This window comes from Aphelocoma coerulescens, chromosome 3, assembly GCF_041296385.1.
Source record: "Aphelocoma coerulescens isolate FSJ_1873_10779 chromosome 3, UR_Acoe_1.0, whole genome shotgun sequence".
In the NCBI taxonomy this organism is placed as follows: Eukaryota; Metazoa; Chordata; class Aves; order Passeriformes; family Corvidae; genus Aphelocoma; species Aphelocoma coerulescens.
In genome coordinates this window covers 118,533,364-118,548,838 of record NC_091016.1, presented here as the reverse complement: position 1 = coordinate 118,548,838, position 15,475 = coordinate 118,533,364, and the positions used below count along the sequence as shown (strand labels likewise).

Genomic DNA, 15,475 nt, shown 5'->3' with positions numbered 1-15,475 from the left:
CACACATGCAAGTAGTATTTTATTTTCCATTGTCACATGCAACTGAAATTAATTTATGTATTAGTGGTTTATATGTTAATAGTAATTTTATATGTTTATATCTATATATCTTAATTAGTCAATGTTGTGGCTTCATTTTTTCAACAGACTGACACAATTTCACAATCTTGATGTTAAATACACACTCACTTTGCTGAGGTTCAGTAGTTCTTGCTAGTGCTATTATCTAATGGACAAGGAGAGAGCTGCCATTACCCCCATCTAATGACATTGGGGTAGATCTCATTGGAGTCTCCAAAACAGCAAGGATCCATCCCTCTTGTGCAGGTTCCATGGCATCTTACCAGCCAAGGCAGTGCACAGCCAGGAGAGCATCCAAACACCACAGGGTGACACTACAGACAAAACCAAACCAAAACTCCAGGCAAATGCAAACTTTAGTTTACTTCATAGGCAACAGTCACTTCCAATCAAACATACTTAAAAATTTTAAAAATATAAAAAAGGCAGTATAGAAAGACACAGTTCTCAAACATTATTTTTTAAAAATAGTACAAAATTCACAATAATGTACTAATTTCACCAGTCAAACAATAAACTTTTGCTGTGTAAGAAAAGCTCTAGTGTCCTCATGGAAATTTAGCAGGAGGTGAAGTTTTCCAAAGCAATACTGGTGACAGGACTCCTCATTCTCCATCGGACCCCTCTTCATTCATCCTGCAGTCACTGGATGGAAATACACAGACTCAAATATTTATAGGGCTAAAGATACCTACCAAAACACTTAAAGTGGATCAGTTTCTCAATCCAACCCACAGCTCAGCTGCACAGTTGTGCCAGCATAGAAAGCACACCAACAAATGCTAACATGGCCCATTTTCTATTGTAGCTCATTCTTTTTATCTGCCAGTGAATTCTGTGTCTCTCTAAATATCAATAAATTTCTTTTTAAGTGTAACACTTCAGAGCATTTTCAATATTGGTCATTGCATTTGTTACATGTTTCCTACCTTAGACAGCATAATTAATTTGTATGATGCTAATTGCTTCCCTTGTTATCTTTCCCTCAGAAACTTCACCTAAGTCAAATGAAGAAAAGTCAGAATATTGGCTCTACTGCAAATTACTGACAAAGTTTCCCTTGAACTTCAAACAAGTCACAATTTCATTCAGTTTGTAAATATTCTTATTCTCATGTAACTCATACACAGCTGTCATCTATATTTCCCTGTCTACCTTTCGTCATTAACATTTTATTTAGATATCAATGATATTGTTATAAGCACAAAATGTAGCTACACTGATCTTCATTGACACACTGTTATCTCAAAACACTTGTACCTGTTAATAGCACAAAAGAAAACTGCATGACAACAGTGTGCCAGAAACGCAGGATTAACCTAAGCAGCAGCAAAGATCAAAGAAGTACTTTTGCAGATTAGTTACATAAAAGGAAAATAGAAAATGTGTCAGTAGGAGACAGAAGTACCTAGGACTGAATTGTTTATAGGTACAGGAAAGGGTTCTCACAGCAACAGAGAAGATGGGGAAAAGATGTGTACATATGTGGCACAAGGAAAAGGAAATCCAGATGCCTACTGGAAAGATTAAGATTTGAACAACCTCTTTCACAAGATAGTGTTAAATATCTTTAATTATGTGATTTGTGTATCAGCTTGGTTCTGCATTAACCACGGTTACAAGGATGTGTAATTTAAAAGAAGATATTATTTGCTCTGAAGATGTATGCTTGGAAATGTCCTTGCAAAGATTATTCCAAAGGAACACTCTCATATCAAAAATCCTTATTTACAACATGGCTGGCTTACACAAATCAATTTTAAAATGGAAAGACTATTAAGAAGCTATCTTATTTTCAATATACATTATGCTATTCTGGTTTTGCATGTTATTTATGGTATACAACAAACTCAGAAGTCAGGAGACTGACTTTTACTTTGCAGGACTTGCACAGCAGCACAAGTACATCAGGTTGACATAGAGCTTTATTCCAGTGTCTTTATTCCAGGTCTGGGAGGTCTGTTTTCCTGCCTCAAATCAGAGATTTTGACTATTCACAGTTTAGGTCCTTGTTTGCAGCAGCTGTCTTAAACACTTGAAAACCGTTCTGTCCATTAGGTCTCCCTTGAGTCTCCTTTTCTCCATGCAACACCACTCTTCAGTTTCTCTCACAGACATCCACCCGGGACCTCATTTCTCTGCCCTACGCTGGTGTCCCCTGTCTTTCCTGAACCGCAGCAGAGTGGGCAGAACCCAGCTGAAGCCTGTTTCAGACACAGAAAAGCACTGGTGCAGGTTTTACACACAGAAAAGGTAGGCTGTCACAGCGTGAACCACTGCAGAGGGTGATAAACATTCCTGTGAGCTTTGAGCTTTGTACATTTCCCATGCCTTCTTCCCGGGGTCGGAAACAACCGCTTGAAAACTAATAAAAACAACATCCTGAGTCTCCTCTGTTTCTACCAACAACCAGCAAAGCGTTGGACATGTGCAATACAACCTGCTAAGGCAGCCCTCAGAAGTGCAGTGGCAGCTGCTTTAGGAGAGGTGTGGTAGCTACAGCTGTAGAGAAAAGCAGCAATTCCCACTCACTTTGTCACTGTTCTAATCCCCAAAATTTGCACTAATCCTCTCCATTCCTCAAAGCCTGGAGCCACAAGGAATCCCCTGCAAGACTTTGTGGTACAGAGCACAAAATTCATTTTTGCCTGTGCTGTGGAAATACTGTGACCCCATCTGGCTGTACTCAGCCAAGCCGAGCAGACACAATTCAAGGATCCTGTTCACACACCCCCCAGCATTGTCTGACTTCTTCTGACATCATGATATTGACTCAGGACAAGGCAATTTTCTGCAAAATTGCTCATATTATATTATCTTCATTACTAATCAGCTCCCAAAATGAAGAAGAAACATTTTTAATCTGATAATAAAAAACACATAAAACATCTGTATCTTTAAGCTACTCATCCTAGGCTTTACCACATCATATTTTAGAGGTCTAAATTACATGGTAGTGCCTCATTAAGTTTTCCCATTAAGAAATACGATTATGAGATCAATTTGCTCATTCAATAGTGTCCGTAGCCTGGATTAAATATATGTCTTTTTTTTTAAATGATGCTTATGAAGCTAAAATAAAGTATCTTCAAATTATTCTTTTTCATTGTAACATCATGTTCTTTAAATGTGTACATGTTCAGTAAGAGCAAAGAAAAAATCTACAGAGTGCAAAAATAAAATCTCTGCATGTCTCTTCATTACACCCATTCCACCTTCCTTCCCTGCCATTCCCTCCCTCTAGCAGGTATTCATAACTCTTCTGTCTCAGACTCTCCTATATTCTTATTAACGTTGTGTTTCAACTAATTTGAAAAGCAGACACCCAAATGATACAACAAATTAAGTTATGAGAAGGCAAATCTGCTCTCCATGCAGGGCCTGAGAACAGATTTGTGAGTCTGTTCAGTGTTTAAGGATAAGCCTGACTCAATGTAATCACATGTTTTTAAAAGCCAAAATGTATGCTTTAAGTGAGCATGACCACAGGAAACGATTTCTGCAATTTCAGCCTTTTAAACACTTTTCCTTGCATAATTTCATTGACCCACTTTCTACCTTACAGACATCTCCTGAGGGGTTCTGCATCCTTGAAGTCACAGACACATCGTATGTATTAGCAGTGAGCAGCTTGGAAAGTCTGGAAAAGAAAGAAAGAAAACAAGAGATGTTTATTTGCAGTACAGCCACTGAAGAATAACCACTGTGCCTATGCACATCGTGGCTGTGTGACCAGCCATGGCTCGTGGCTGCTGGCCAAGCAGCCTCCAGCCATTTTCATGCTGCTCTCCATGCCAAAATAACCAGGCTGTGATTACACAAATAAGACACACGCTGTTGGGCATGGAAATAAACAACTGGTGTAATAATAACTACCTGCACACCATTCTGGCTCTCTGGTAGGTTGAGTCAATTCCATTTCAATGAAAATATTATTTTACAGATTTTCAATTAACTCTGAGTTTTTGCGATATTTTCAGTTCATTTGTTGAACTCTATTAGCAGTTTACATATAACAGAACATGACAAAAATAAGTCTTTAAAAATACTTAATTGTATAATTATATGCATAGGAAACAAAAAAAATAATTTACCATGAAAATGTCTTTGAGGCATTCTTAAACTGTGGTCTCTCTGTGGTTTAAATGTTTATTTGTGTCTATTAATATGGGCGGTCAATTTAAGTTTTATATGAAAAAAAGTGAAATCATTACTGTTCAACACAATTCTTTGTGAGACTGAAATTATAATCAGAAAACTGTTCCTGTCTAATAAAGCCAGCTGGTGGCTCAGGGTCCCAGCCACCAAGTGACAGTGCTGCTTGGCCAGACTCACTGCTGAGAAAAGTGGATATTATGAAACAAAGAGTAGAGTAAACATTTGAATGACAGAACTTCTTGGGAAATTGGCTTGAGTGAGCTGTTCAGTTAAGACAGTGGTGGGGAGGAAGGAGGTGGGATTGTCTTTTGCCAAAGGGTTTCAAGGCCAGGCTGGATGGGGCTCTGAGTAACCTGGTCTACTGGAAGATGTCCCTGCCTGCTGCAAGGGATTGGAACAAGATGATCTTTAAGGTCCCTTCCAACCCAAACCATTCTATGATTGTGTGATTACTATAGGAATTTTTTCAGATTTCCTTTTCCATTCTGTTTTGGCTAGTTTTGGACTGTTCTCTCTACAGCTGCATCCTGTCTGTTAGTAATGACAGAGGATTAATAGAGATGGCAAATCAAAACCATGTTTGTTCATTTTCTGTCAAATTCTCATACACTTAGAGTGTATTCATGGAGCACCACAGAGAAGCTGGCCTTAAGGTCCCCTGCTTACATTTCTAAACTAAAAGCATAACTTTGGAAATCTATTCATTACCTCAAATCTTGGTATAATTTATTTATTTACTGCAAGTCACACCATCAAGTGCCAGAAGCTGGCAGAAAGACTCTTTTTCATTTCAAAAATCTAATGGTTCACATAAAACCTATTGTCCATCTCTGGTCATCCTGGCCTCTATACCACGGGCACATCTACTGGACAAGCTTCCAAAGGAACATACAAACTCATTTCTTTCCGTTTGAATGGCAGGAATTTTTCTTCCATAAACCTGTGCCAGTACAAGCACATAAAAGTTCTTGAAACCTTCTCCAACACAACAATCTGCCTTTCAGCATCTTGCAAGTGCACTGTTAGGTCTGAAACAGTCAAATTATGTTGAGCTTTTCTGGATACAGTATCTGGAATTTTACCTTGTATTCCATAGATACCTAGGTATCTGAAATCTACTTATTGAGCTCAGGAATTTTTCAGAATTTTTTTCAGCAGTTTTTCAGAAATTGAGGCAAAACCTGCATTTAAAATAGTATGTCCCTGAAAATCACCAAGTTTTAATGTGCAGTTGCTCAGTTGGCAGTTTGTTCCAGTGGTCAGCCAGACTCACAGCTGTGTCTTACATATTTGAATCCATCCATGGTTCTTGTTAAACCTTCCTTCACTAACTTCAGGAGCTTTTTAGTGCTTTTTTTTCCCTTTATACAGGCACTCATGCAATATGGCCAAGTCACCACCTAGTGTTCTTTTTGCTAAGTTTGAGCTACTTACATATTTGACCTTGCAACTATTTTAAGCATTTTTTTCCCCACACCTTTGCCAGCTCTTTTTACGGCACCTTTTCCAGTGTTTCAACATCCTATCAAGAGTGTGGGTTTCAAAAATGACGATCCCACTGCTCTGCAGTGCTGAGGAGTGGCAAAGTGGCACAGTCACACAATATAATTAACTTTTAAAAGGACTGGGACACTTATAAGGAGCTATGCTCGATGCAATAAATTAGGACCAGGTAAGTCGTGCTGGAGTAGTTCTGCACTGAATTTGGACGCCTTCCTCACTTCAATGGGACCACCTCACGGGATGGGATACACCACACTGGGGATCTGATGTGCTCCCACTGGAGGCATCTCTGCTCTTCCGTGCCACTTCCTCAGGCCTCTCCAAGAGCCACACAGGTGTGAGCAGGCTGGGGGTGCTGTGTGGCAGTGTCACACAGTGGATGACCCCTGGGGTGATGGAAGTGACAAGAGCAGGACAATCACCTCCTTAGACTGGCTGGTGATGCTTTGCTTGATGCCAACCACGCCCTGGGGTGCATCAGGCACAGCACCGACAGCTCGTCCAGGGAGGGGATTCTCCCTCTCTGCTCTGCGCTGGTGTGGCCGCACCTCGAGTCCTTGTGTGCAGTTTTGAGTGCCACAATATAAAAAAGACATCCAAAGGAGGGCCACGAGGATGGTAAGGGGTCTGGAAGGGAAGTCTTATGAGGAGCAGCTGAGGGCACTCAAGTTGTCCAGACTGGAGGAGACTGAGGGGACAGGACACCTCATTGTGGTTTTCAACATCCTCATGAGGGGCAACAGAGGGGCAGACACTGATCCCTCTGGCAACCAGTGACAGGAGCCGAGGGAATGACATGGAGTTATGTCAGGAGAGGTTTAGGCTGGGTATCAGGAAAAGTTCTCCACCTAGAGGGTGGCTGGGCACTGAAACAGGCTCCGCAGGGCAGTGCTCACAACACCAACCCTGAGCTGAAGAAGCGTTCTCAGGTACATGGCGTGATTCTTGCGGTGGTCTGCGCACAGGAGTTGGTCTCGATGATCCTCGCGGGTGCCTCCCAGCTGGGGATATCCTCTGATTTGTGAATCCCCGTCCCCTCCCATCGTCCGCTCAGGGCCTGCAGCGCCTCAGAAACGCCGTGGGGGAGCCGCGGTAGGAGCGGCGCGAGGCGCCCGCCCCGTGCAGGCCGCGCCCGCTGGGCCATAGAGCGCCGCCGCCGCAGAGCGTCCGGGCGCGCCGAGCGGCGCTGGCGCCCCCCGCGGCCGGGCGGTGCCAGGCCGTGCTGGGCCAGGCCGTGCGGAGCGGGAGGCGGGCCCAGCCCTGCGGGAAGGCGGTGCCCGCCTCAGCCCAGCGCCGCCGGGGCTGCGCGGCCTCGGGACCGCCTCACCGGAGCCGGGCCGGGCCGGGCCGCCGGCAGGGCGGGTGAGCGAGGCCGCGGCCGCGGCGGGGCGGAGAGGCGGTGGACGGGCCGCCGGGGAGGCCGGGAATATCGGTGCGGGCGGGCCCGCGCAGGGAGCGGCGGCGCAGGCGGGCGGTTCGTGCGCGCTCCCCGGCCCGCTGCTGCCGTGGCCGCCCGGTGCCGGGGCGTCCCTGCGGCGGCTCCTCTGCCCCGGGGCTGGGACGGGCACCGCATTTCGCCGAGCACCCGGCCTGTGGTGTGACTCCTGCCTGGGGAGCTGGGGCTGGGCCGGGCGCCGCCGGAGGCGGTGTGGGTTTGGGCACAGGGCACTGGAATCCGTTGACCAGTGGGTCTCTCGCTCTTTTTGCTTTCCAGATCCGCTGGGATAGTGCAAACGCCCCTTGTGACACAGGAACCTCTCCAGATGGCCCCGGAGGCTTTAGCATCTTGGTGTGTCTTATGAGGCACATTATCTCGTATCTCCCTGCCACCAGTAAGTATTGCCCAGCAGCATGTGCGGTTCTGAGCACAGCGAACATCCAATGTTAATTTTCCTGGAAGTGGTGGCTGCTTAACAGGACTGAGGTTGATTATAGAGGAGAGGCTGGGTAGATGGTGGAGAAGTTGCATTAGAAGTATCTTGAGTGCTCTCCTGTGAGGCAGGATTCAGTGTACTTAAACTTATCCCTGACAGACATTTCCTTAATTGGCTCTTACAGATTATGAAATTAATGGAGTGCCTTTCCCTCCTCTCCAAGGTAACCTGCTTCCATGCTTAGCTATCACTTATAGTCAGAATTTTTCCTTAGTAGCTGACCTAAATCTTTGTTGAAACTAAGCTGATTATTATCATGCACTATCCAGAGTATACCAGGAGAACAGTGGATGGATGTTCTGTCATTGGGCTGGTGGATGTTCTCAAGTTTCGACTCACAGTCTTCTCCAGACAGAGACCCCACTTCCTGTGTTTCTCTGATCCCTGAGCTTTGTTAAGCATTTCCATCATCCTTGAACTCAGAAGTAGGTGCAGTGGAGATACTGTTAGCAATGAGGAAGTGGGGTAATTATATCCCTTGTGTATGGCATCCCTCTTAAAACATTCCAGAATTAACTATTCTTACCTGGCAACATTCTTACATTACTGAAATATTCAGTTTGTGATCCACTGTAAGCCAGATCTTTTTTTTTGCTATACCTCTACCTAGGGAATTATTTCTGGAGAGGTATCCAAGTTGGTGGGTTTTTTCTTTACTAAGTATATTATTTTGCACTTGTATTAGGTTGAGAAGAAGCTACCTTGGCCATAAAAAACATAACTTTCTATACAATTTGAATCTTTGAAATCCAGTCATGCAGTCCTCTTCCTGCAAGTTTAGGGTGGTCCACAAATAATTAAAATACTGAGTGATGCCAGGCCCTGCACATTGTGATAAACTCTTCCAGTTTGACAGATTTTACTTTCTAAAAACGTTTCTTCTTGTTCTTCATGTTTCCTACTAAAACTGCAACTTATTCTGTGCCATGGCTTTGCATCTGAGCCTAATTGTATGAAGATCTTAAATTAGGAAACCATCAATTCCTTTGAACTGGCTTTTGTGCACAGAGTAGGGATTGCTCACAGCTCAAAAACTAGAAATATATGTAAAATCCTGGAGTTTTCCATAGTGTTGATGCCTTGTGTACGTCTTCTTTTAAATTCTTTTCTTGTTCATTTCCTCAGAAAAAATCTGCTTTCATGCTAACTTTCTTCAAAACTGAATTTTCTTTCTTAGAGAGCTTTCTGGGATAAGCATCCAAATGCCTCATTCTCACACACTTAATACAGGATCAGATTTGTAGATAATACATTAATGCTTGGTTGTACTTGTAAGGCATTACTTCATCTGACCACAAATGGTCCAGGAAGTTGAGAGTGAGCAGCAGCAGTATTTTGAGAATTGTTGATATTGAAGTAATTAGAAAATATTCTGAGAACAGCAACTTACTGATTAGAATGAAAGGACTGGTCTTGTGATGAAAATGCAGAAATTTGATGGTAAGTCTGTAGAAATAGCAAAGTTTTTTTCTCTTAAAATTGCATTTCATGGTGGAAACATCATTAAAAAAATTATTGGGCTGGGAATTAAGCATAGGGTGAACATTACATGTATATTGACTTCACTGGAAGGAGAAGTCCAGCACTGGCAGGGTCATAAGCTAAATAATCATCCAGGTATTGTCCTCTATCCTCTGCAATAATTTATTTTTCCTTCTCATTCTGTTCTGTGTAGATGTTTCACTTTAAAAGTCATGGAGCTGGGAAAGGCAAAGCTCCTGCGAACTGGCCTCAATGCCTTGCACCAGGCCATTCACCCCGTGCTCGGGCTGGCCTGGACGGACGGGAAGCAGGTGATCCTGACTGCGCTGCAGCTGCAGAACGGAGAGCCCAAATTCGGTGACTCGAGCGTGGTGGGTCAGTTTGAACACGTGCACGGGCTGTACTGGGGCCCGAGTCCCGCCGAGGCCCCGGCCCTGCTGGCCGTGCAGCACAAAAAGCACATCACCATTTGGCAGCTCTGCTTCAACGGTGCCGACAGAAACAAGCTCCTGGTTTCCCAGGTCTGCGACATCAGCGAGCCGTACCCCGTGCTCCCCCAGGGCTGCGTGTGGCATCCCAGCAAGGAGGTCTTAGCTGTGCTGACCACCCGGGACGCCTCCGTCTTGCCCTCTGTCCACCTGAACAACTCCAGAATTAACGCGGACATCAAGGGCAGTGGGCTCATCCACTGCGCCTGTTGGACCAAGGAAGGAGATCGCTTGGTCGTTGGGGTGGGCAGTGCCCTCCATTCTTACATTTGGGATGATGCTCAGAAAACACTGAGTGCTTGCTCTTTTTGCCCCATCTTTGATGTGGGAGGCTACATCTGTGCCGTGGAAGCTACACAGAATTTACAAGTCGCTGTTGCCACCGAGCTCCCTCTGGACAAAATCTGTGGCTTAAATGCTGGTGTTGCCTTCGAAGTTCCATCAAGCGTTGAAACCGAGTCCTTCCCCTCACAGTCCAGCTTGTGTGGGGAGGAAGAGTATTCCTTGGATGGAGGGAAGAAGTCACTGGACTCTGAGAAGCCCTTGTCTGTGGTTACATCTCCCGTGGATCTAACTCACATACTTTCTAGCAAGCAGGGTGTTGATTCCAGCCCTCTCCTTCACCTGAGGCCCAAGGACTACCTGACAGGAAGTGGCCAAGATTCCTCACACCTCATCTTGGTGACTTTTGAAAGAAAGGTTACCTCTACCAAAAAAGTGAGCATCCCAGGCATTCTGGTTCCTGATATAATGGCTTTTGACTCCAAAACTCAAACTGTCTCTGTTGCCTCCAATACTTGTAACGTTATTTTAGTCTATTCACTGACTTCATCCAATTTACCCAATATTCAACAAATTCAGCTAGAGAAAAGCGAGAAGCCAAAAGGTTTGTGCTTCTTGACCAAGAAATTGTTACTGATACTGGTTGGAAGACAAAAATTCACTGACCCTGCTTTTCTTCCCTCTTCAAGATCAGACAAATACATGATCCGATTGATGATTAAGGAGCTAATATTTGAAATGGGTTCTTCAATGCCTGTGTCAGCTGATGGCAGCTCCAGTTTGAACCTTTCCAGTGTTCCTCATGATCCCTCTAGAGAGGTCCACCCTCTCAGCCGTGGGCTCCTGATACCAGATCGCTCTGCCCTCCAGTCCCCTACGAGCCGAAGGAAACTCATTGAAGAAATCAAGAGTCCTGTTTATGACCAAAACTTGGTGTTGAACATCAGCAACCTCAAAGACAAAAAGATTTCCATGAATTTTCCTCCAGCTGTCGAGACTCTGGATGCTGAGCCAGTTAATCGGAGTGTGGCACTATCTAACGCTTCGAACAAGCCAACGTCCCCAAAAAGGCAGCCTGAGGCAGCTTCCAAAATACCCAATTCTTACAAGAGTAACCTGTTCAGTGAAAAGGAGGCTAGTTACTTTTTGAAAAATGTGGAAAAATTGTCTGGTAACTTCACAGAATTGCAGCACCATCTCTGTGAATTAACTGAGCTACTAAAATCTGGGAAGAGAAATCTTCCAGCGTACCCATCTTCTCAGGAACCCTCTTTTATTAACATCACCTGCCAGGTAATTTTAATATTGGACACCTTAATGGTGAAACCTGTTTATGACTGTATGTTCTTTGTAATGCTCAAGTAACAGTCAGTAGGATTTCCATCCTGTTCCTGCAGGTGGAACTGTGGTTATAAATCCCATTACTCTGCAGGCTTCCAGTGTTTCTAAAGCAGTGGGATACCCAAGAATGTGCAGCTCCCTGTCCCCACCTCACACTGGGCCAAGCCCCTCAGCTCTGCACAGAGGCTGCTGGACTCTAGAGGACCCACATGTGGCAGCTCAGTTGCAGAATTAAAGCCCTTTATGGAGTTGTAGGAAGGGAGTGCTTTTCCTAGGCAACTTCTAAATCTTGTTGTATAGAAGTTTAGACAAGTGAAGATTTCCATGTGTGGGAATTGGTATCAATCTCCTGCTGTCCTGTGAGGAAAACTAAAATAATGAAGACTGTAACAAAAGCAAATTGCTTTGTCTTTGAAACAGAAGTGTTGCTAATTAGCATTGAGAGCACCATCCAAGGAGGAAAGACACCCTTAGGGACACAATTCCATTAACATAGCTTAAAAATGGATTTAAAGTGAAATTTCATGTGAAAAACACTTTCTTTGGCTGAAAGATCTGCTCTTGCAAATCACATGCTAGAAAGGGTAAATTACCTGATTGTCAAAACTTGGCACAGATCTACTAGGTGGCTTCTAGAATTCGGATTAATAAACCCTAGTCAATATTCAAAGTAATTTAAACTGTCATTTTACTTTGAATTAGCTCTTACTTTTAAACTTTATTATTGCAAAAAATTACCAACTTTTGTAGCATTGAACTCTTAAGTTCTAGATCATATTCCCTACTCTCTTCACTGTTTCCCATTGTAAACATTTAATAATTGCAATAACAGATCTAGAAAATGCTTTGTTCTGCCCTACTGGGCATATTCTTTGAAGATTGTTTTTGGATTTAAGGCTTGGGGCAGTGAGGTCAGGGATGGGACAAACAAGCCCTTCTGAGCTTGTTCCTCACCCCAACATCCATGAGCAGGAGTTTTCACCTCTGAAGTTGGATCAGGGATGGGTGGGGGGACATGGGGGTGGAAAACCTGCAGCTTTACAAACTCCCTGGGGAAATGTCCCTCACAGATGGAAGGATGAGGATAAGGATTCTGGTGTGGATGAATCTCATGGTTTCTTCAGCAGCAGTGTATGATTTTCTCTCCTGTTCTGACATGCTGGATGAGCACTGTTCCTTGCTGCTGTCACTCACCCATCAACACTTTGAGAGCTGAGACTTTAAAGGATAAATCTTGCAAACGGGTCTGAATGTATGTAGCATTTGACTTTCTGTAAATGATGCCACTGAAGACACATCTGTGATCCTGTTTTGATTAATCCTATTTTAACTATACATCAAGTAGCTAATGACTGTTTCTTGCATTTGCAGAAGCAGCTTTCCAAAAGTGATGCAGATGAAAGTCGGGCTGTTCTTCTCTGTGGTGGTAAACTCCGCCTAAATATCGTCCAGCAGCTGTTCAACCTCTCCCTTGTAGAAATGCAGCACGGTATGTTGGGATTATCCAAGAGTACAAACACTTCAGACACATTGCCACAGAAGCTGTGGCTGCCCCATCCTTGGAAGTGCCCCAAGGCCAGGCTGGATGGAATTTGGAGCACCCTGGTCTAGTGGAAGGTGTCCCTGCCCATGGCAGGGGGATGGAACTGGATGAGCTTTAAGGTCCCTTCCTACCCAAACCATTCTGTGATTCTTCGTGACATTCTTAGGGAGCAACAGCAATATGCATATTCCATCCAGGGAAAAACCCAAGGAATAAATAATGAAAGATTAATAAAATTTGCCTTTTTTTTTAAGGTAAAAATTCTTCTCTGAATCTTCTTTTACTGAGAAGAATCTTTACATTATAAAAAAAAAGAAGAGCAAAACTACATATTGATGCCCCCGTATCAAGTAACTAGTTATACTAGTTATAACACTGTTACTTTCAGACAGTGTTTTACTTCTTGTCATCTGTTCTAAAGAGAGAAGTCTGAGTAACAAGGAGGGTGGGGTTGACTGGTGGTTTTGGGAGAACAGCATTCTATATTTGAATCTGTAGCTCCAGTATCTAGTCTGCTTTAGGAAATCCTGTAGCACAGAAGCAGCTCTGTACACTTCAGCAGAGCATTTCACATCAGCTTTTTCTGTGAAGAAAGCTGCCTCTCTTACTGCTGTATCTCCTCTGCTGTTACCAGTTCATGCCATGCCCATCCCATGTGTCTGTGTGTGTGTCAATTCTGAGTGTCACACTCTGGGCAAAGGTAGAAAACACACTTTGGGATATGATCCCTCACTAATACAGGTATTCCCTGTGCTGTATTCCATCTACTTGCCCCCTGTATCTGCTCTCTGCCTGCTTGCAGATCACTGAGCAACCATCCCAAAGCCTATGGCTGCTGGTCTTGCCATTGTCCAAGCTTTAGTTCTCCTAATGAATTGTTGGTGGAATGTTTGTTTGAACTATACAGATGAAAAGTAGGAATAGTATTTTCAAATCCTGAGTTGTATTGATTTTTGACTCAAGTCTGGTCCAAATTAAGCCAAAAGATTAGAGGGTTGTGTGCTTTTAAGCTACAATCTTTCTGTGACCTCACTTGTGATGTAAAGTTACATAATGTAAATTTACAAACAGCTGGAAATGCTTCTCTGAATTCCCTTACCCACCACGAGCTCTATTTTCTTGCTTCATCAGCTCAATGGATAAAAATAGAAAAATTTTCTGGTTTATCTGTATTGGTAGAAGTCAGGGTTTCAGATTCAGATTGTAAAACAAATGCTCATGATGAAGTCAAATAGCAAATGGACCAGAGATGTTGGATTTGTACAGTATTTTAAAGTATTTCTTCCTTGCACTTCTTGGAATTAAGTATAGTGAAATTACATAATAAAAGCAGTTTCTAAGTTGTCTTTATTACATTAATTTGTCATTTAATTTACTAAATCTCTGCTTTTTATAGTATCTACACAGCTTTAGCACTGTGAAATAGCTTATCAATATCTAATTAAAACCAAGTGTGGATGCTTATGAATTCTGTTCAGACTTTCATTCCTCCTCCTCATTTGAAGTGTGCATTTATTGTTGTCTCATTTCCTAGTGGCAAAATCCATCACAGTTACCAAGTGTCCTTTATTTTTGAGATTGTACAACCTGTATCTTTTCTGTACAACCAGTATACTTTTTTTTTTCCTAGAAAGCTGTAAATATACAGAAGCATTTAATTCTAGAAGAAATTTATTTTTTACCTTAAATATACCCAATTACACAAAAATTAATCAAGAGCCATGTGCCTGTCTTCACAGGTTCTTCTTGGATCGTTCTCACAGCGGACAGCGAGGGCTTCATCCCGTTAATGTTTACATCCACACAGGAGATCCTCATCAGAGATGCCAGTGCAAAAGGCTACAGTGCCTGCTCCTCCAAAACTTTGGACATCATCAGTTCCACACAGGGGTGTAGATCCACTTCTTCTGAAAGCCTGGATATCACCAGTTCTCTGGAAGTCTTCAGGGACTGCTCCTCCAAGACCTTGGACAGCAGCAGCCCTTCAGAGCAGCCCAGCAATTAAAATGTAGTTTTTGACAGTGGTTTTGCAATGCCTGTCTGATGATGGGAGGCTTTTATGTTTACTGTATGGGACTGCAAATTATCAACACAGTCTCAAATCTCTGTACAATTTCTGTAATTTTTTTTGTTGCATTGTAAATTATTTATTTGATCCTTGGAAACATTAACTTTTTTTTATACTGAGCAGTGTTTTTTAACTATGCCTCTTGCAGTACAGATGAGATTGAAAATGTGCGTTCTTACAAGTTTCTGAGCTCAAGTTTCCATCTTGGTCTTTAATACATTGGTGTTTTTAGGTAATAGTAAACTTGGGTAATAAAGAAATCCTTCAAAATGCTGCATTGTCCCCTGTTTCCTCTCTTCTGCTAAAGCCTGAAATATTACACTGGTGTTATTTAGGAGCAGTGCCTGCAGAAGTGTACCTGGGTTTGCAATGGTGTCAGCACCAGTGTAGGGTCATGGAGTTTGGTATAAAGTAGGATTATGTGGAACTTCCATATTGTATGGAAGTGAAATCCTTTTCCCCTCCTGTACCTGCCCATATCACCTCTCTGCTTCCATCTCTGTGGATATGGGGAAGTGGTTGTCACGTGTCTCATCTTTTGTGACTTGAGCATTCAGTTAAAGTCTGACAGAAGAAAATGTTCTATGGGCTTTTG

General features: G+C 43.1%; 1 protein-coding gene and 1 long non-coding RNA gene across 2 annotated transcripts; one reads left to right on the top strand and one right to left on the bottom strand.

Annotated features, from left to right (window-relative positions):
- Positions 1-419: 419 nt before the first annotated feature.
- Positions 420-6,867, bottom strand: LOC138107422 (uncharacterized). The gene is made up of 3 exons (XR_011149511.1): positions 6,692-6,867; positions 3,640-3,721; positions 420-726 (listed from the first exon to the last, which is right to left on the bottom strand). It is a non-coding gene; the product is annotated as an uncharacterized lncRNA (long non-coding RNA).
- Positions 6,868-7,005: 138 nt separating this feature from the next.
- On the top strand, positions 7,006-15,153 carry LOC138108700 (WD repeat and coiled-coil-containing protein). Its single transcript, XM_069011702.1, has 5 exons — positions 7,006-7,104; positions 7,457-7,574; positions 9,352-11,221; positions 12,641-12,758; positions 14,552-15,153. Exons 3-5 carry the CDS (start codon positions 9,371-9,373, stop codon positions 14,815-14,817), a joined length of 2,235 nt encoding a protein of 744 aa, XP_068867803.1. The 5' UTR covers positions 7,006-7,104; positions 7,457-7,574; positions 9,352-9,370; the 3' UTR covers positions 14,818-15,153.
- Positions 15,154-15,475: the final 322 nt, after the last annotated feature.